Consider the following 20,976-nt stretch of genomic DNA (forward strand, 5'->3'; position numbering starts at 1 on the left):
GGAACGCGAACGTGAGTATCAGGAAGGTAAGCTTGAGCGTGAGCAAAAGTATGAGAGGGAGAAGGCAGCACTGATCAAAGAGATACAGTATTGTGATCAGTTATTGGCACAGAGACAACGGCTGTCTGAGAATTCTGTAGGTAGTACAGAGCGAAAGAATGAGGAAGTGTCTAGCGGACTTTCGTCAAAAGCCGACGAGAAGAGTAGTGCCTGTGAGATTAGCTGCAGATTCATAAGAGAAGGGAAAAGGCTAGCTGCTAACAATGCCTTAGTGGCAACAGAGGCCGTTAAAGGCCGTAGTGAGAGCGACGAGGTGCTGTGCCAACAGATGACTGTGGAGACAGCTAGGCCAGCTGCGAACAAATTGGCACAGTTACCGCGCGTGTGCGTCGCTGGTAATGTTAGCGAGGTTGCTAGCGAAGGAAAGGGTACTGTTGACGCGACAGACGCGAGCACCCATGTCAGGTCAGATCTGCGTGCAGAAGTGAAGTGCGAACTGAGCGATGCAGTTGAGAGTAGTTCTCGGGATGGCGAGCTCCGTAGTCCACGAGAGAACAACTGCATTGTTCAGGGATCGGTGCGGCTCTCCGCCAGTCTAGATGGCCTAGATAGGGATGATTCAGTTAATCATTCGGACTGTGCGCGTGAGACAGCGATCGATACCGACGGGCTGTGTGCCGATGCACAGCGTGAGCTGGGCAATGTAGTAGAGGGCAGTTCGCAAGAGTGCGAGTTGTCTTACTCGAGTAAAGCCTGCTGCATTGTGCCAGAGTCGGTTGAGCTGTCCGCCAGTCGAGGCAGAGAGAGTGTTGATTTAAGCGAGAATCACTCAGACTGTGCGGGTAAGAGACCGATCCGGGCCGACGAAATGTGTACCGGCCAGCACGAGGCACGAGAAGGCGACATGAAGGCGAGTGCAAAGAGAAAGCGCCGTAAAAAGAAGCGCGGTAAAGACCGAAAGTCGGTAATTAATGTAGCGCCGCCAAAAATGGCGAGAAACCCAAAAGGGCAGGGCGCGAGGAAGAAGGTGCGGTCGTCAAGGACGATGTTGACGCATCCAAAACGAGCGAGCCACAGGTCAAAGGGGGACCGCGAAGAATGTCCTGCACGGACGCGGACAAAGGGCACGAGGCAGTTAAACTCCTCGTCGTTCCGTAGTTCTTTTCACAGCTCAGCGTGCAGTTCGAAGAAACGCAAGGTGGCAGGACGAGACCAGGTGGGGAGTAGCGACGCGGTCAGTCGAGTTTGTGAGGAAAGCGGGGCGCCAGGACGCAAATTGGCAGGAGACCGTAACGTCTTGGGGGAGCTGATAGTGAATCAGCCCTTTTGTTGTCTCTCGGCAGCCAGAGTAGCTTTCAAACCACGCCCACCGCGGGTTCGACTCAAAGTATGAGTCAGACGGAAGCGTTTGGAAAGGGAGGCCAGGAGCGCTTCCGTAGAAATGAAGTGTGTTGTTTTTTATTTTGAGCATCGGAAAGTTTTCGCGATTTGAGACTGAGATTTCTTTCAATATGTAAACGTATGAGCTTTGTTTGTGTTTTCGTTTGAGAAGCTCGAGATTTGAAAGATGCGTTTTAAGTAAACATGTAGTCTCGCGAGATGCTCATTAATAAGTAGATAAGCTTTTTTTTGTGTGTGTGTGAGTAACCTGAAGGTCAAGGTTATCGTCGAAAGGCCTATGGTAAAGCGCGTGTGTTATTTAACCTTCTTTCTTTTTAAGTGTTGAATTTTCTAAGGTTAAGCGCGTAGATTTTCAGTGAGTGCATGATTTGCACGGAGAAGCGTTCTTACTTCCATTAGCGCGTGTCCTGTGTGGACGGAAGGAAGCAGACTTTATGACTGGGTTGCTAGTGTGTGTGGAGGGCAGCCGTATTCTGACTTCTCTGATAAGTACGCGTGGAACGAGTTATTAAAAGACGCATTATTTTAAGAGTTATGCGGAGTGTGTAAGTCCCGCGAGTTTAATTGTTCGTTTACGTCACGTGTCCTGTAGGACTTTCAGAGAAGAAACGTGAGTAAGCGTAAATGAAGAGTTTGCCTATGACACAAGTATGCGTTCTGAATAGTGACCACAAGGCTAGCGCGCTTGTGATTACGTACTTGTGAGGTTGACCAGATTGTTCAGTGGCACCATTACGTGCGATAAGTACGCCACTGCGATAGATTGGAAACATGCTGTTCGTGTAGTTAGGCCACTTAAGTTATGTTCGGCTGTTTTCATTTGTTGTTTGCACCATCAACGACCCTTTTGTTTTGCAACAACAATAGTACTCTGGTCTTGTCGGCATTCGAGGAGAAATGGATAGCTGTTTGGAAGGGTGGTTACAACTGTTTTGTCAAAATTGGGGAACTAAAAGATCAGGGTTGATTTTGACTCAGTAATAGCCTGGCGAGTCAGGGGTGAAGAGCCTGCGCTTACGCGTGGTGCAGCGCTGTGTTGTTTGGTTTGTTTGACGTATGTTCTCCAGGGCCCAGGATCCCGAGGGTTGTCAAACGAGGCTCGACCCCAGAACCCTGCAGCTTCTTTCAGCGTTCCTCATGGCCAGCGAATTGAGTTCACCGGCCATTCAGAACAACCGGGGCGAGGACGAGCTGTTAGATATGGAGCTGTTTCCTGCGATTACTTCGAGTTCCCCAAACCACTTCGAAACGCAGCACAGCTAACTGAGGAATGCAGAAGCAGGAAAGCACATTCCAGAGGAGCACCAGACAGGTGCAAACAAGTTTGCGGCCCCCAGGTCGTGCGCCGCCGGGATTAGAAGGGGGCCTCGTACAATGGAGCATGAGCGCCCCCCTCCTTCTCCCCCTTGAAGAAACGCATTGCACCACTGCGAGGCAAGACCGCAGAGAGCCGCCGGGTGTGACAACGCGATACGGGCGCCAACCATTGGCTGAAAGTGGCGTCATCTGAGAGGACTCTCCGATTGGTCGAACATGACGCGACTTCCAGTGCTCGAAGGGTTTATAAGAAGCCTTCCAGAGAGACCTGAGCATGCTGGGACATTCCCTGATGCCCTGATTCACCTCTCTCGAACTTCTTGCCGCGGGCCGCAGCGTCCGAGTTGCTGCCGGCCCGTAATGTCAGTACGAATGTCACTTGACGCTCACCTCTTGTAAATAATGTAGAATAAATACTCCCAAGTTGTGGTTTTTCATCTCGAAGTGCATCCTTCAACCCCTACAACGAGTGCAGCTAAACGAATGCCCCGGAGCATTTGAAAGAGCCGGTAATACTTCGCTTCTTGGTGTGACGGTGGAACCCATTCGAACACAGCAACGACAACCACTCCGTGACGATCCGAGCGCCAGACGCTCACTATCTGCTTGCAACTTACGGTACCTCCGTCCAACAAAATAATGCGTTTTTCCCAAGACCAGCGAAATATTGAAATGATGAATATTTGGGAATGTACACGGTTTACTTATTCCTGCAATGTCTGAAATGTTCCTGCGTAAGAGAGAAAGAATGTAGAGAAAGCCAGAGAAGTTCACCTAAGGTGATATCAGCAATACTCATTTTCAATTCAAAATAACATTCCACCATACAGTTTTTCTTCTATAACGCTGCAACTACCACACCCACATGGAAAAGTGAGACCTAGCTGACATCTTGGGTGCGATCTTGTACGCGTTACAAAATAGAACGGAGGTGGTTCGTTCCACCGAGCCAAATACGATTCGTCAATTTGAATCGTGCCGAACGCCATGACATCAATTGGGACGTGATATCTGCTGTCAATCTTTCCGTGTCGTCTGCTATCGGATGAACGGAACGGAACATAGCGCCTATTTCGTGACGTAAAGAACGGACCGCCTCCGTTCTATTTTGGAACGCGTACAAGATCGCACCTCTTATTTCATAACATGAGAATCCCGTGAAAGTTCGTGAGCCTTTATTTTATGGTGGTTTCAGATCAAATTATGCAGCTATTGCAGTACTCATCTTAGGCTGCGCAAAACATGAAATACCACGCAGCAAGATTGTTACAGTGACTTACGCCGGTCAGTTCGAACAATATTTTGAAATACTGTCTATTTGTGCTTTCCTACAATGGATAAACCACCAAAATGTCCCATTTGCAAGGGCTATATTTTTATCCAACAGACCTGGGGCAAGATAAGGTATCTTGACGAATCTGTGAACGTTCAGCGTCGCAACATGATAGAGCAAAAGTGGTTCTGATTTTTGCCTTGCCCAAAGTAAACAATCTTTGTGCAAGTTAGCAAGAACTTCGAATTTCGCTCGACTTAAGGAGCTGGATCGTGTAATCATGAACACGCACTGAAGCAGCAGTATGGCAGCAAGACGAAAGTCCTGTAGTCCTTCGATTTCAGCGTTCCTTACAGCTATTGCTGCTTGCAGACATAAGTTTTAGCTGTTTTTGGACGAGAAGCGTGTCACTGAAAAGCTTGCAGAACTATGTAATGAGTCATCTTCCTAAATCTCTTCTACGGAGATTAGGGGCGTAGTAGTGCAATTTTATTAATTACATTTAAAATTATAGGCTTTCATGTGCCAAAACCGCTTTCTGATTATGAAACCACTTTCTGATTACGTTGTGGGTGACTCGGAAAATACCGACCACCTGGGGTTCTTTAACGCGCGCCTAAATCAAGTACACGGGTGTATTCGCCTTTCGCCCCCATCAAAATGCGGCCGCCGTGGCCGGTATTTGATCCCGCGACCTCGTGCTTAGCAGCCCAACACCATAGCCACAAAGCAACCGCGGCTGGTATTAATTACATTTATTGCACAAGTACGAAACATTTTACGAAAACATCCGAAACAAAGCAACAGTCGGTGGTGCACGAGGATTTATATCTTCTACATTTTGATTACAATTTTTTTTCAGCAGCACATTTGTATGTGTCAGCCATCATGATGCGCTACTGTTGTAACATTATGTTTCACAGTGAACGTGAAGATACAGCCTCGAGCTGGTTAGATATGTTTTGTTCTCATATCAGTGAAAACGAAAGTACTGCAGACGGTGTTTTATGCAGGAGTTTAGTAATACTGCTGAAGAGCAAAAAAATGTTTGAGTCGATCTGCGTTTCAATTCGCGATGACTTACAATAGGAACAGCGCGGAGCCATCTTTTCTGGCTAATTTCTGGTGACTGAATACTTCAGCGGCTCGTACTGTTCCATCTTACAGGCAACGTCCTTTTGGTTTGCGTTCATGTTAACCCTCCTGATTGCGACTAAGGAAATGTTTTTAACGCCATAGCGTTAAGGGTCCCGTGTCGGAGAAAATCAGGTGTCGGCGTAGGCGAAGTTGTCCATGAGCGAAAATTTTCGTATATATTTAGGTACACGCCATGCCTTGCTATATGGCATGCGGTATGTGCGGTTTATGTTGCCGCACCATTCTATACCTAAAGTTGTTCACACCTTGTGTTACATTCTTGACAAATTTATTCCTCAGTATTTTGAGAATGACAGCCCACAAACAAATGCATGAAACAAAACACTGGCAGTACATGCCTTATATGTTATCTCTTATCGGACATAAATATTAAAAGCATAAAACAGTAATAATAACCTGTAAATGATGTGATAGCAAGGCTGTACTGCCTCCGGGTCCGGCCCATGCAAGAGGCCAAATTTCTACCAGAAGGCTCGCCTTCATGCATACCGTTGGCCACCAGCGTTTCCAGGTAAACGTTACGGTTACATAAGCTGCAGTTGTCGGGAAGCGTGATAGGTAGTCAAGGTTGTTTTAATGCTATCGCGTTCCACTTTTAATGACGAAGCTTAAGCGTCCTCCAAATGTTTCGTTAATCCCTTGACTTTAAGGTAAATACCACGTGACGTTATGTCAGTAATGCGCGCTAACGAATATTTTCGCTCCTTTTTTCAATCATGCAACTTCCTGAGGCTCAAGATTTTGCGCCGCAAGATTGATTCTTCTTACTAACTTATCGTTTCATACCATGCGACCGAGTGCCAATCGCTACTGCTATAGAGCGTGAAGAACGTGGAAGTCAATAATCGTGTTTCGGGCTTCATTAACTTCTTTGGAAGACAGGATAACTAAAGGAGTACATTTGTTTGTTCGTTTGTGTTTTCTTGTATTTGCAAATATGGTTGCTTAGCGCCCGAATCGCAAACAAATGATTTTCTTTTACACACACAACGACCCCGTAGTCTTTCAGGAAAGAAAAAGGAAATAAACAGCCGAAGTGTCTTCCGGACGTCTTTTGACTGAATAAAAACGCCACTGCAGTGTGATTATTTCCCCTTTGCGTCCAAAATAAGCGTTGCACGCATGTCGAATCGATCGTCCACCATGCGCTTGCAAGGCTCCACGCTTCAACCATGGCTGCCCCGGCGAAATAATCGCCCTGGACGGGGCCCAAAGATGCCACTGAGTCAGTCACATTCGAAGATTGATCCGTATTTGTCACTGCTTTCGCCAACGTCGGCAATGTGTAAGGTGGACAGGGCGTCATGCACCCCGCTAAAGCAGGCGCGACGAGACTAGGAAACGCTCCGACGGCCTGCGACCGCATAGCGTTCGCACGACAGCGCGTGCATCATTACAGTACCCACAAAACATTGCGCGTTGCTGGGCCTACGCATGAGCAGGATGGCTTCGTAGAGAGAGAGCCAATGATAAAGGAAAGGTAGGGAGGTTAACCAGGACTCAGCCCGGTTGGCTATCCTACACTGGGGAAAGGGGGGCGGAAAGTATAAAAGAAGTAGAAAACTTCACGCTACCCGGCAATATAAATTTGGGGGTGTACATGCGTGCTCCTAGGCAGAAGAGATTCCATATCTCAAAGCAACGGATACGGATCTATGTGTTACGATCTATACGATCTATACGGGTCTATGCGGATCAATGCAAAGTGGATCTGGGTGATTCCTGAGAGGCCAATTGCAGTGACAGTGCGTCACACTGTCGCTTTCGTCGAGTATCAAATGCGCCCGCCGGTGGCGCAAGAATGTGCCGGTATCTGAGTTTAGCATTTCATTCGCTGAGCTCTGCACCTGCACTAGGTGACAGGTAATGGCGGGGAGGCTTCTATCGAAGACGCGCGATGTGCTAGGCCTTTGTCCCACTGAGCCTCAAGAAATGTTTGGGTTACAGATGCCACAAGCATGTAGAGGAATTGTTGAGCAAGAACGATCACACCGTGCTCGTGAACCAAATGCATGAAGAGTTCGAATGGACAGTTATGAAGGCCAAGCAGTCTGGTCAGAGCACAAGCAAGTCTTTACATAAGTGTTCAAACAACATACCGTAATGAATCGCCGTTATCGTATAGAAAGCTTTCAGTGGTTTCTGCAAGAATGCCTTGCGACAAAAATACCAGCTTTCCTGTGGAATAAAGAATGCGCTCCAGGGCACAGTAACCATAAGTCCTGCGCAAGTAAAACAGCAGCTGTGATCACCTAATTTGTCGCTTCGAGTTGCTTTAAGTTCCACCACTGGCGGTGACAAGCTGGTGCCGCGAGTGGTTCTTGCTAACAGAACCAACGTAACGTAGGAGTTCAACGTGCTTAATAAATAGCCATGAAAGTGGATGGAGCGACGATCACCGTCATTGCACAGTTGGCTGGTCCCTGAATGAGCCATACGGATGCAGTGGCTTGGGCTCCGAGCAGTTGCAAGATTTTTCCTTTTTTCTATACTTTACTTCGTTCAACTTTATCATAAATGTCGTGTATCATAAATGGCGTTACTGTGAGCATTTTTCTTGTTTTTTTTTCTTCTCTCTTCCTTCTCCTTTTATTTCCTTTACCCCTTTCCCCAGCACAGGGTAGCCAGCCGGTATTTACACTGGCTAACCTGCCTATCTTTCCTTCCCTTTTGTCTCTCTCTCTCTTATCATAAATGTGAATGAAAGACTAAAGTTTACTCTCGTTATGGAATACTTTGCATGTCAACGAAAAACTAATCATTTGCTCTATGGTTTTCGTGACTTCACTTTTTATTTGTTTTTGCGTGGAATCACGGGAACGCTTTAGCTTACGTAGGGGCCTGCGCAACCTCGGTGTCGCTGTGTGCAGAATTTTGTTTTCTTCTGGGAAAAGAGGGGGGAGGGGGTGGGGGTTGAAGCATTTGAGTGGGGACGGGGACGGCGAGGGGGGGGGGGCATATGCCCAGTGTGAATTCCTCCCCTCGCTACGCCACTGCCTCGACTGCAGGATCTAGGTAGAAATAAATGCTCTGTGGCAAATCAAGTACCAGCTAACATTTTCCTTAAGTGTTCGAAACATCCCTCCTAGTGCGCTCTTTGTGGTCTGTGAGCAATAAACGAGCCATCCGTGGTTGTGGAACGTGACAGACCACAAGGGGGCGATACCCGTGAGCGCGTGCGTGAACACCGGTGCGCTGTGTGTACAGGGAGGACAGCTGGTGCCGACTGCTTACCCGCTTGCGTGATCCAGTCCAAGTATCCTCGGAGGTCTTCCTCGATCTGCTGCTTCTCGCGCAGCTTGTGGAAGTCGCCGCGTGCCTTAGCCTTCTCCCTCTCTTTGGAGAACTCCCTGCGTGGAGGATAAGGCGAGAACAAAAACAAAATAAACTGCAGCAAGCATTGTTGTAATTGGGCATTTCAAGTGTGGCTGCAGATACAAGGTTCAGCTCTCGTGCAGACGAAATTGTGTGTAACTACGTGGCGTTAAAAGGGAGCTCTAGATGGAAAGCTCTTGTGCAAATGCCAGTGAACGAAGAAATCGTTTTGTTACCAACAACTCCACAAATTTTGTACAAATTAGTTGCGTTCAAAGAAAAGTTACAGTATAGTCACTGCAGCAAGGAGATTTTTGATTTAACAATAACGGTACGAGGCTGCGCCTATGCGAGTCGTTTGCAAAGTGTATCCACTTGAAATGAATTTCTAATATAACAGAAGTTTCGAGACATTATTTCCTAATATGTGTGGTGAAATACATGGGTGTTAGTTAGTTTAGTGCTTCAATGCATAGAAGAGCGCTTTGTTGAATTGAATGCTTGGGTTTTACGTCCCAAAGACACAATATTATTATGAGGCACGCCGTAGTGGGGCATTCCAGATTAATTTTGACCACCAGGAGATCTTTAAGGTGCCCCCGATGCACGGGGCAGGAGCGTTTTTGCATTTCGCCCCCACGAAAGTACCGCCACCACGGCTGGGATTTGATCACGCGACCTCGTGCTTAGACGCACGAGGTCACGTGCTTAGTCGCACTAGAGCCGCTAAGCCACCGCGGCAGATAAAGAAGAGAGTTTTGCTAAAAATCAAAGTGGGACAACAGCGCATTACCTACACGGCGAGTTTAATGGCGCATATCGCGAAAGTAGTGTCGCTCAGGAAATTCATTCTAATTAGATAGGCCTTGCAAAATCAGCGACTACAATTTGTGAATTGCAATATATGCGGCAATGTGTTTAAGAAGGTTATTAGTGAACTTTTGTGAAGTATATTAATATGTGTTTCAATTTCTCGTGCAAGTAATGTCTGCACTTGTCTGCAAATGTCTACAAGTCAGGCGTCTCCCTGAATAATACAGGTCAAGCACTAGAATTATGTTATCCGCCACACGAGATTTTTAGCATTTCCATAGAACTTAAAAAAGGATCACTCGTTAGAAGCAATGGCCGGCTACGCTTGATTTAGATCTGTAATATTTTTTTTCGACCTTAATGCATTGCTTATTTTACTCTTTCAGACAAGCTTCTTCCCTAGCTTGATGTTTGAATAATCGCCAGCCCTATACCTACGCTCTCCTGTATTCAAACGTTAGGATTCCTTAATCCACAGCAATAGAGCACATGCGATTTTGTCGCCTAAATAAAGTGGGTTTTTGGAGGATAATTTCAAATTAACTATTTCTATACGCAGTCCAACGTGTTCCAATGAATTGCGCCTCACTGCGTGCTTTGGCCAAAATGCGTGCTCTACGAGCACTTAGAGAAATTCTCATGATTCGGTACTTGTGCTATTACTTCTCATTGCCTCTCTTTTCGACACGTTAAAAAGTCCGCCTGCTTACGGTTTCAACGAAATGTACCGAGCCATGTACCGAGTTAACAAAGTCGCGCCTGTTCAGTTGTGGACACACATCAGAAGAAAACAGGGCGACTTCATATTAGACCACAGAGTCGTGTATCCTGATGCACGTGAAGAGCTGTCCACTTATACGACTTGGGCGTCCTCTTGGAAAATAATACAATAGCGCACAATTTTTTATAACTTTAATTATGTCATCTTTCTCAACTTCCGTACCACAAATGTGTTTCTTCCCGCTCTAGTACAAGAAGAAATAATAAAAAAACTACATATATTAGATACAAAGCCCCTTTATAGATATTGGCTAAGGATCGGTTCAACAACCAAGGGGCTAATATACGCGAGACTTGCAGCGTCTCTTTTCTCGAGACTATCACGAGTTTAGCAATTGCTTCAGGCGATATAGTAGCGTTCTTCGCCGGACAGGTCAGAGCTCAGCATAGGCTGACCATATTGTTTTGCCATAGGCAGATCACTTCAACCTTCTGAGCATCACTGTCAGTGTGTGGGGTTCACTGAGCCGGTCTTAAAACTGCGCCCTCCTGGAGCATAATCACATATAGAGTCGAGCAAGGAAACACGTCTACAGAAAGGCGATCTTGGACTCTTCAGAGAATCGCGTTCCCTTCCGCGCCGGATACGCTACCTTGGAGAGCAATGCCCTCGCTTTCCTTGTGTTCGGCCTGGGATGGCCATAAAACACTTCCTGAAGCACCGCGATCGCCATAAAAAGGTCGCGTGGCCGCTTTGAGAATCGAGTCGGAGACGTGAGCCGCGCTTCCTTCGGCGAGGAGGATGCGATCAGCGGGATATGCCAAGCGCACCACTCACCCGCTCAGGACACCCAAAACGAGGTTCAGGACAAAAAACGATCCTAGGATGATGAGGCTGATGAAGTATATCCACGGCCATTCGTTGCCCATTGCGTCGTTGATCTGCGTCCGTGGCAAAGAACAGAAGAAGCGTTATAGCCGTGCGAACTCGAAGGAGGCCGATCATGCAGCCGACCCAGTGTGTGTTACACGGCCGCTAGTATAGCTGCAATATATGTATAGCTATAAAAACCAATAGTATCGGCCGCATCATGCGTTGTTTGACAGTACTTTCTTTTACTTACTTTTTTTTCTTATGTATATGTTATTTCCTAAATAGCGATGTGTTTGTGAAGGAGCAGATAATTTATCTGTCCTCTTCGGCACGAAATGCTCTCGCAACGAGTGGGAAGGAAAGAGCCTAGGATAGGGCTGATACGCCATGCTTGATGGGACGTTTCTTTATGGCACGGAAGACAGCGCCGGTCTCTCCTTCTGTTGCCGTAGCGTCATAAAAAGCTCGATCGTTACTTTTCCAATGCCTCTAGCTTTCAGTGTCGGCGAACAGGTTTCGTCAGAGCGGATCACTGCTGCATTTAACGTTTCACTTATTTCCGATGACGTAGTGCTTCATGTTGTTGCAGCGTTAGGTAGTTCGACTTCAAATTAACCAAGTCGACTGCTAGTCACACGCGCAGAGCATGGAGCAATTGCGCACTCCCCTTTCGAATGGCGCGAACAACTGGGACGTGGAGTGAAGCGACCCTGGAGAGTCGCCTCAGTGCACGTCGCGTTTTCTCGCGCTGCTCAAAAGGTGAAACCACACTGGAACAGCTGACCCAGTTTTTCATTATACTGAATCTTACGCTGCTTGCGCGTCACTAGACATAGCTACGCCGGAGTGAGCTTCTTTAAGCACCCGGTAATAATAAGCAGGTCTTTATCCCCTGCTGAAAGAGAATTTCAAATTCAATATAATCAATTTAATACTCTGACCTCGAACAACTACTCAACACGACAAGCTCTACGTTAATGTGTTAGTAGAATGCCAGTCAGCTGACTTTTTTTCTCATCGGGTGAAATTTGTTTCTCCATGAATGGCCCAACGCTTTCCCCACCATTCTTGCTCCTGCAGAGGCTTACAGTGTTGCAAATTTATTTTTTTTATTTCTCCCCGGGATTTGCGCATTACACAGGGAAGGGCCATATTACGAAGCGCAAATTAGAAAGTCCTTGCCCGAAATATAAGTTTGCGATGGCTATATGCTCTGAGTTCAGCAAGATAACGTTGACTGCTGATTCGGATAAGGGGTAATGACTGGCACAATTAAGCATAGCTTCTAGTTAGTTACGGGTATTTAGTCCCTTCATTGACAAATTACGATGGACTGTCGCTGTGTCAAATTAGCATATACATAATTTTATTCGAACGTTCTGCATACGCCATTGGAATAAAATCAAGCTGGCTGGATGTCTCCTCCTGTGTATTTTAGGGTGCCCTCGTAATTACAAAGCAATCAGATTCAGATTCCATGAACGGTCGAACTTGCAGGGCTTTTTGCTATAAACAGATATGAGCCAGCAACTCAAACTACTCGCACGGGTTAATTAATGATGCAGGCATTACGAGGGAGGAAAAGCTATCCCTTCACTTCATGTTGCTGATGGAACGTTGTATGTCGAGCATTCAGTCAAATATATGAGTGTCTTTAGTAAAGTGGTGTTGTGTAGCAATACGCCGGCAGTCTGAAATTGACTGAAGTCACACTGGGTAAGCAGAGGGTTAAATGAACTAGCAGCCCATTATTCGCGGTTTTTCTCTTGACACTACGGGACCCAACTGGCAAAAACAAATTGCGTACACATCTGAGTGCAGCCCAGCCGAACAGGTCAATGTATTGCGGACGCGGTGCCATAAATTAATGCAGTACGTGACAGCGGGCAATGTTCTCACGTTGTACAGGACCCCCGTCCATCCTTCGTTGGTTACGCAGGTGAAGACGGTGAGCATGGCGAGCCCGAAATTGTCGAAGTTTGTGATGCCGAAGTTGGGGCCGTCCCAGGGTCCCCGGCACACGTGACCCTTGCTGGCGTCGCACACGAAGCCCGACTCGCCGCACGGGTGGGGCTCCTCCTCCGCGAACTCCCCTGCGTGGCACGCACCAGGTGCACGAGTCATTTCTATTTCATTAGCAAGACACACTAGACGGTGCAGAGGAAAAAGCCACCTATCGACATCTCATTACTGAAACGACCCCATTAGATGTGAGAAAATGCTCCTATAAGAAGGATTGGCCCATGGACCTTAACCAAACCATCTGCAGTTAAGCGCCATGAACTACAGGAAATCATTTAGAATGGGTGAAACGTTCCAGTTTGGCTAGGTGCTTCACCGTCGCTGAGGACCTGTACCAGGGGATTGCCATCATCGTCACTATCATAATTCTACTCTTACGCCATGTGCATGATCAAGTCCTTTCCTGTCGATATCCAAAGGTCTTGCGCCAGTTGACACCCACCTCATGCCTGTAATTTTTTTTTTATTTGATCCGGTCACCTAGTGGCCTGCCAACCCTCGACAGCGCTTCCCTTTCCTACCCTTTCCATTCTGTAACTCTCATAGAGAACAGGCTATCGGCCTGCGTAGTTTCATGTTAATGGAGTCACAAAATCTAGGTATAATATCATTATGTCAATGACTAACCGCGTGTACTATGAACATTAAAATTGATTGCGAAATAATGATGCAGTATACGAAATATGTGAGATGCTAAAATTGACTAGAGCACTACTGCCTTCCCAGAGCCCTTGAAACATAAGGGCCTAGAGGCATGTGCTATACAAAGAAAACTATCATAGCGGCATCCTGTGGAAAGAGGATGCGCAACGAATTTAATGGTCTTGTAACATGCAGCACAACATCATTCAAGAAAGTGAGGATTGCTTTGGTCTTAAAAAGCGGTTCTTCACCAAGAAACATAGCCGCATGCAGAGGGACGCAATTGCGGTATGCAAATGGAAAATGTTTCCTCCTGTCTCTTTCGGCTTCCCGGCACTCCAGGAAGACGTGGAGGACGGTCAGGCTGTCACCATATCTGCCACAGGTTGGAGGCTCGTTACCGGTCAAGAGAAAGTTATGAGCGCCAAATGTGTGTCCTATTCTTAGTCTAGTGACTAGGACATCTATTCTTCGTGGTTTCGTAGTTGGGTGCCAGAAACCTAACTTCGGCTTAATTACGCGAAGATTATTTCTCGTTTCAGCATCCCACAAGCGTTGCCAGTGGCTTCGCAGTTTGTTTCGTAGGAAAGGCTTCATGTCGGTGGCACGGAAAGCAGCAGAACGAATACCCTGCGATGCTGTTGACTTGGCGATCTCGTCGGCAAGCACATTTCCTTCGATTCCTCTATGGCCAGGAACCCAGCATATTATTACATGTCTATGTGATAAGTGAATGTTACATAAGTGTGTGTAGAGTTCATTGAAGACAGCATTTGTATGCTTTGGAAAAGAAATGAGTGATTTTAAAATACTTTACGAGTCTGTGAATATTATTGCTCTGTCAAGTTTCAGTTTCTTTATATGTTTTACTGCAGATAGTACTGCATAGGCTTCTGCAGTGAAGATACTTGTTAGCGGGTTCAATACGTCAGACTTAGAAAAAGAGGGACCAACAGCAGCATAATATACACAAGCGTGTGATTTTGACGCGTCTTTGTGGAATTCGGAGCACGAGTACTTTGATTGAAGTTCACGGAAATACCTAGCGATTTCAACGTCAGGTGCGTGCTTTGCGACCTCTACGAGGGATACATCACAGTCTATCAGTTGCCACTCCCAGGGCGGTAATAGCTTAGCTGGTGGCATTAGGCGGTGTTCGAGAATTGGGACATCCATTTCTTCGCTAAGTTCTCTTGCACACAGTGACAAAGGAAGTCTCGTAGATGGTCTATTACGAAAAAGTGTTTCACACGTCAAATCGTTAACCGTTGTGAAACACGGATGTTCTTTATTAGAGCGCACTTTGAGAAAATATGTGAAGCTTACTTATGTTCTCTGAAGATCGGCTGACCACTCATCTGACTCTACGTATAGACTTTCGACAGGACTTGTTCTAAATGTGCCAGTGGCCAAGGGGATACCAAGATTGTTAACGGGGTCTAACATTTTTAGCACGCTCGGGGCCGCAGAATGATATACTAAGGCACCATAGTCTATTCGTGATCCAACTAGGCTCCTGTAAAGATTCAACAGGCACTTCCTGTCACTACCCCATGCTGTGTGGGATAGGATTTTAAGTAAGTTCATCGTTTTTAGACATATTGTTTTAAGATATTTTATGCACGGAATTAAAGTAGGCCTGGCGTCAAATATAACACCTAGCAATTTGTGTTCTTTGTTCACAGGCATTTTTCGCCCATATATTTCGACAGTGGGATCTGTAGCAAGCCCTTTCTTCCTGGTGAAAAGAGCGCAAGAACTATTGTTGGGGTTCACTTTGAAACCATTTTCGGCTGCTCACTTGGAAACTTTGTTCAAGCACTGTTCTACTTGTCTCTCACAGACTGTTAGGTTGCAGGATTTGAAACCTACTTGTATGTCGTCTACGTAGACGGAATAAAAAAATTGATGGTGGTAATGCTTTACGAAGTGTGTTCATTTTAACGACAAAGAGCGTGCAACTCAGTAGGCCTCCCTGGATACCCCAGTTTCCTGCATGAATGTACGCGACAGTGCATTACCTATTTTCACCCGGAATGTACGGTTGTCTAGGTAGCTGTCTATTATGTTTAACATAGTGCCGCGTATGCCCAGAGTCGATCGGTCGCGCAGGATTCCGTAGCGCCAAGTTGTATCGTACGCCTTTTCCATGTTGAGAAACACGGATAAATAGGATTGATTATGCACGAAGATATCGCAAATGTTTGGTTCGATGCGCACTAGATGGTAGGTTGTAGATCGACGTAATCTAAAGCACACTGATATTGATCAAGGAACTTATTTAATTCAACCAAGTGTAAAAGTCGACGGACGGTTTATCATTTTTTCAGAAAGTTTTCATATACAAGTTGCGAGGGGAATTGGGCAGTAACTTGTAACTAATGTGGGATTTTTTCCCTGTTTTTAAGTATCACTGGGGAGGTGTTTAATCATGTCGTACATGATCCTGTTCGGTCCAGATCCAGAGCTCTGACATGCAGTCAGGGAGGCTCTCAACTCGGCAATGTTAAAAGGCGCGTTAAAGGGTTCATTCTGTCTGCATCTGCAGGCGATATCCTTGCGTTCTGCTACTTGTTTGCGTTTCAGGAATGCCTTGGGATAATGATCAGAACTGGAAACGCCCTGAAAGTGTTCGCCAAGAGCGTCAGCTTGGTCTTCCAAGCGGTTCGTTTCACGGTTCACTAGGGGCGACGGATGAATTTCTTGATCCCTTAGCCTTTCAATCCCATCCCATAATTTAGATTCTTGAGCATACGAATTTATACCTGACAGAAAGCTCTGCCAGCATGTCCTCTTTGCCTGTCGTCGCGTCCTTCTTCCCTGTGATTTAACCTGTTTAAATTCTATTAGATTTTCGGCTGTAGGACTTTCACGGAGCTTGCTCCAAGCTTTATTTTGTCTCTTCCGTGCCTCTCTACAATTGTCATTCCACCAGCGGACCCGTCTTTTGGATGAAGTGCCTCTTGTTTCAGGAATGAACGTTTCAGTGGCGTCGATGATAAAAGCGGTGAAGTATGAAACAGCATGATCTATAGTAAAATTATCTATAAAATCCCGTGATATGTGGGTGGACTCCCTAAAACGTTCATAGTCAGCTGAGGCCAGTTTCCAGCGAGGGAAGTGTGGAGGGAAGCCATGTTTGTTTAAGAAGTCCAGCGTTACTAGGAAGTGATCACTTCCGAATGGATCTTTAATTACACGCCATTCTAAATCAGGGAAGATAGAAGCGGACCCGATCACCAGCTCCATTGATGAGTACGAGTTATGATGTGGATTATAATACGTTGGTTCTTCCTTATCAAAGACGCGCACCGAAGGTTAAAAGGAAACTTTCGATGAGTCGACCTGTTGCGTCGCATCGTGAGTCTCCCCACATCGTGTTATGTGCGTTAAGATCTCCCACGAGTAAGTAAGGCTCGGGAAGCTGAACAATATAATTATAAAAGACTGTCTTCTCGAGATGATGGCTCGGGGGTATATAAATGGTACATATAGTGATTAATTTATTAAAACGAATGGCCCGAACTGACACTGCCTCAAGGGGTGTCTGAAGGGCGACGTGTCGGAAAGCTACCGCCTTGTCGGCTACTATTGCTACACCGCCGGAGGCATTAGCCTCGTCACGGTCTTTTCGGAAGATGGTGTAGTTTCGAAGAAAATTCGTGTTGGTAGGTTTGAGATGTGTCTCTTCAACACACAGCAACTTGGGATTGTGTTTGTGTAGTAGTTCTCTAATGTCGGCGAGGATATGTAGAAGTCCTCGTACATTCCACTGTAGCATTTGTGATTCCGTTATGATAAATGTATTTGGTGCTGTGTGTTTAAGGGACTGAGATTAGTTCACGGGCCCTTTGGAGGCGCCGTGACGCAGGTTTTGTCGTTTTGTCGCGATCGAGAGAGGCTCGCCGCTCCTTTGGCGCTTGTGGCGCCGTCTGGCCGGTCGTTGTGTCCATCGTCTCTTGCGAGGCGCTCGACACGCGCTCTTCCGAGCAATTTCTTTCACGTGAAGGCCTCGGCACGTCGGACGAGACCTTTGAGGCCACCTGCCCGGAGGTGGATGGCCCCTTCTGCCGGGGTGGCTGGGGGCTGGGGAACATTGATGACGTTCTGCTCAATGAAGCCCTCCAGGAGTTCAGCTTCAGTCAGCTCCAAGAGATCATCATCAGAGACTACGCCAAGGGTGATATTCATAGTACGATGCGAAGTTATTGTTACTTGGGCGTCCCCAAATAATGCTAGATTGGGTAGCTTTTCATATTGTTTCTGGTTGCGGAACTCCAAAAGGCGATCACCGCTTGCCATCCTAGATGCTTTATAACCTGTACCAAAAACTTGGGTGAGAGACATAGACACGAGGAATGGTGAGATTTTTCGCACGGGTTTGTCTGGTTGTTCCGAGTGGATTACACGGAAATGAGGAAACTCTTTTTGACGGGCAAAAAACTCGAAGACTTCATCAGTGTGCCCCCTTTTTAGGGGGCCCACCGATGTATTTGCGATCAGGTAGGGGGAGAAGGAAGTAGCCATATTAGAGAGCAATTTCGGCAGTAACGCCAGACACCTATCGTGGAGTCCTACAAGAGGACGCTGCAGGACCTGTGAAACACGGCCTGTAAACGCCAGCTGTACATTACCACTATAACCAAAATGATATAACCTAGGTTGGCTATTCACACAAGGTTAACCCTTGCTGTCTGGAAAAAGTGGAAGTAAAGGGAAGCCAGGAGAAGACAGGAAAGATGGAAAGTGAGAGAAAGACGAATGCTGGAGGGAGAGAGAGACAGGAAAAGGTAACTACCGATTTCCCCCGGGTGGGTCAATCCGGGGATGTCGCCTCTGTGAAGCAGTGGCCAAAGAGGTGTGTTACCTCCGCCGGGGGGCCTTAAAGGTCCGAACACCTGGCATCGGCTCAGCCCCCAGGACCCCCTTTCTCCAGACACGGCTAAGCTAAGCCGCGCACGGCTACACGCGGGAGGGTCCGACCCTCATGCGCTCGGGTACGTGGTATCGCAACACACCAAGCGCCTGCTGATGCAGACGCCCCTGCAGGGAGGGCAGTCTCTTGGTGGGAAAGGAAGGCCCACCCAAGACAAGGTCAAGAAAGCAAACAGCACAAAAAAAGTTCGAATCAAGAGAAGCAGGTGTTGCCATATTATATATATATATATATATATACATTGCCGCGAGACTGAAGTCTGCCGCATTAGGCCAGCACTGCTGGAAAAGAGGTAGAAGTTGATCCTCGCCACTTTGGCTGCTTTTACTCCTGGGCTTCTCGCCTTAGTCACAAATATTTGTAAATATACTTTCTTTGTGCAACAGCACTTACGAATTACCGTAAGATTTGCCATATACCCTTCAGAATGTTACGAATAAAATGAGAAGTGGCTGTAGCTTAAATACGATGACAGAGTGACAGAGCTGTTAACACCTCTGTCACACTCCCATGAAAGATGATGTAGGAGTAACATCTCCAGTATATCATTAGAGCTTGTATCTCTCTGATGAAAACAGAAAATAAAACGGTCGGTAAACGCAACTCGCTGCAAGTGAGAGCGGAACCCACAACCTTCCCATGGCCCGTGTGATGCTTTACCGATGGACCTATAGGTTGATGGCTGTCTTTCGGTGAACTTTCTAGCAAATTTGTGCATGTGCGCTGAACCTAGCCGTCCGCGGGTGTGATAGCGCCACTCATGACTGTGTCGCTGCATATAAAAAATATTTCGAGCGTGAATAAGCTTCGTTAAATGTATTTGCGTACAGCAGTTCGTATTCTATGTGTTGTGCATGAAAACTTCGGTTTTGTTCTGCGCCACCTATAACTTTCCCCTGCCTGAAGAAAATTTCGGGGTTTTCTAGTAACGCTCTTGGGCTTTAAACATATTTTGATTTGGAATCCCGTGTAGTCATAAATGAAACGTTTCATTTTGTTCCTTCTGCATATGATGCCGTGGCGACTGGCGACGAAGTATTTCCCCCGCTCTATGGTGTCACACGAAGTAGCCACAAGGGCGCTGTCGCGTTTCGGAACACCCACAAACCAATGTGCTCCTTTCTCACTTGAACAATCAACAATTTTCGTATGTACGTACGTACGTACTTAAGTGGTGCCATTTGAGGGTGCTATTTAATGGTGCAATAAAACCAAAAGCACTTATAAATATGATAATGTCGAAACATACGTGACAAAAACTCAGTTATGTAGATAATACAAGCGAAGTTTCTGAGAGAAGCAAGTGAAAGATAGACGCAATGTGTGCGGCTGGGCTAGTTGGTAATCCATTATACTGCGGGCGGATGACAGAAAGAACGACCAAACACAAGCGCTGACTTCCAACTAAGGATTTATTTAGAAGTGCATATGCATATGTATACATTCTCGAAGGCGTGATCATAATCAAACTTTCATTTTTTCACGTGGCTAAGGGGAAGTAAAAAGAGAGAGAACAAAAAATATTAAAACAACTAAAACCACACATCATTTATTTGTGAGCAACCAAGGCAGATTAGGAGCGCGCATCACTTTCTGCGCCTTCAAGATAGGCAAATTCACACGCGTGCCTGCTAAGGCACGCGGTGGACAGGCAGGGCGAATTCCTCATACAGTTTTCCGTCGTTCAACTGTTTATCATCTCGCCAGGCCATGCGAGTCGCAGGCAGGAAATACCCACAGAAGGCATCAGAGCTTGTGAGCCAGTCCACGAGTCACCTGTTGCAGGCTCGTGGTGTCAGTAGCTCGTTAGCACCAGACACAAGACACCTCGGCATTCGCGTATCGCGTCGTTACGAAATGCCTCCCGAGGCAGCTCGACGCGGTTATTCTCTGAGCGGCTTCCGCCACCGAAGAAATGAGAGTAAGTCGAAAACGTGCACGCGTGGCATTTCGCAGATGCCTTTACATAACACATCAGAGGCCCTTCGGAAAGAAAAAACAAGGGCTTCAAGGTGTTGCGCTGCCCCAGCCTCCTCTTTTGTCCGCTCTCATTTTTTTCCCCTTCGTTGGCGGCGGCTTTATCTTCGCGTCCGCTATTCTTGGCCTCGTGCATCAGAAAAGATTACGCAGGGCGCGCTCGACCAGCGCACGTTACGAAAGCCAGAATCCAAACAAAGACGCGAAATTGCGGGACGCAGTTATCCCAAGGTCGGTGTCCAGTTACTACCGCTGCCGCTGCCATGGCAGCCAGACAACAAAACACGTCGCCGAGTTGAAGTTCAATTACTAAGGATTGCTGAGAAAAACAGGAAGGTGGCGTCACAAAAGAGGAAACTTTAGCTCGGGTGCTCCTATCTAAATACATGTAAAAGGAGAATCCGTTTTTCTCGGCAACCACTGCGCCAAATATGACGCGGGTTCTTGAATTTAAAGGAAAAACAGAAAATATAGTGACTGCTTGTTTCGAATTTTCCATTTAGGTCGTCAATGATTTATTAAAAATTG

General features: G+C 46.6%; 1 protein-coding gene across 6 annotated transcripts in view; it reads right to left on the reverse strand.

The window, feature by feature from the left end:
• Positions 1–20,976, reverse strand: part of LOC135899458 (muscle calcium channel subunit alpha-1-like) — a 934,514-nt gene that overhangs the window by 168,281 nt on the left and 745,257 nt on the right. For all 6 annotated transcript variants that reach the window (XM_065428717.2, XM_065428715.2, XM_065428718.2 and 3 more), the window contains 3 exons: positions 12,771–12,964; positions 10,836–10,939; positions 8,384–8,499 (listed from right to left, as the gene is read on the reverse strand). In XM_065428717.2, coding sequence (XP_065284789.1) covers positions 8,384–8,499; positions 10,836–10,939; positions 12,771–12,964 — 414 coding nt within the window. The remainder of the gene's footprint in view (positions 1–8,383; positions 8,500–10,835; positions 10,940–12,770; positions 12,965–20,976) is intronic.

The sequence above is a fragment of the Dermacentor albipictus genome, chromosome 6 (assembly GCF_038994185.2).
Source record: "Dermacentor albipictus isolate Rhodes 1998 colony chromosome 6, USDA_Dalb.pri_finalv2, whole genome shotgun sequence".
In the NCBI taxonomy this organism is placed as follows: Eukaryota; Metazoa; Arthropoda; class Arachnida; order Ixodida; family Ixodidae; genus Dermacentor; species Dermacentor albipictus.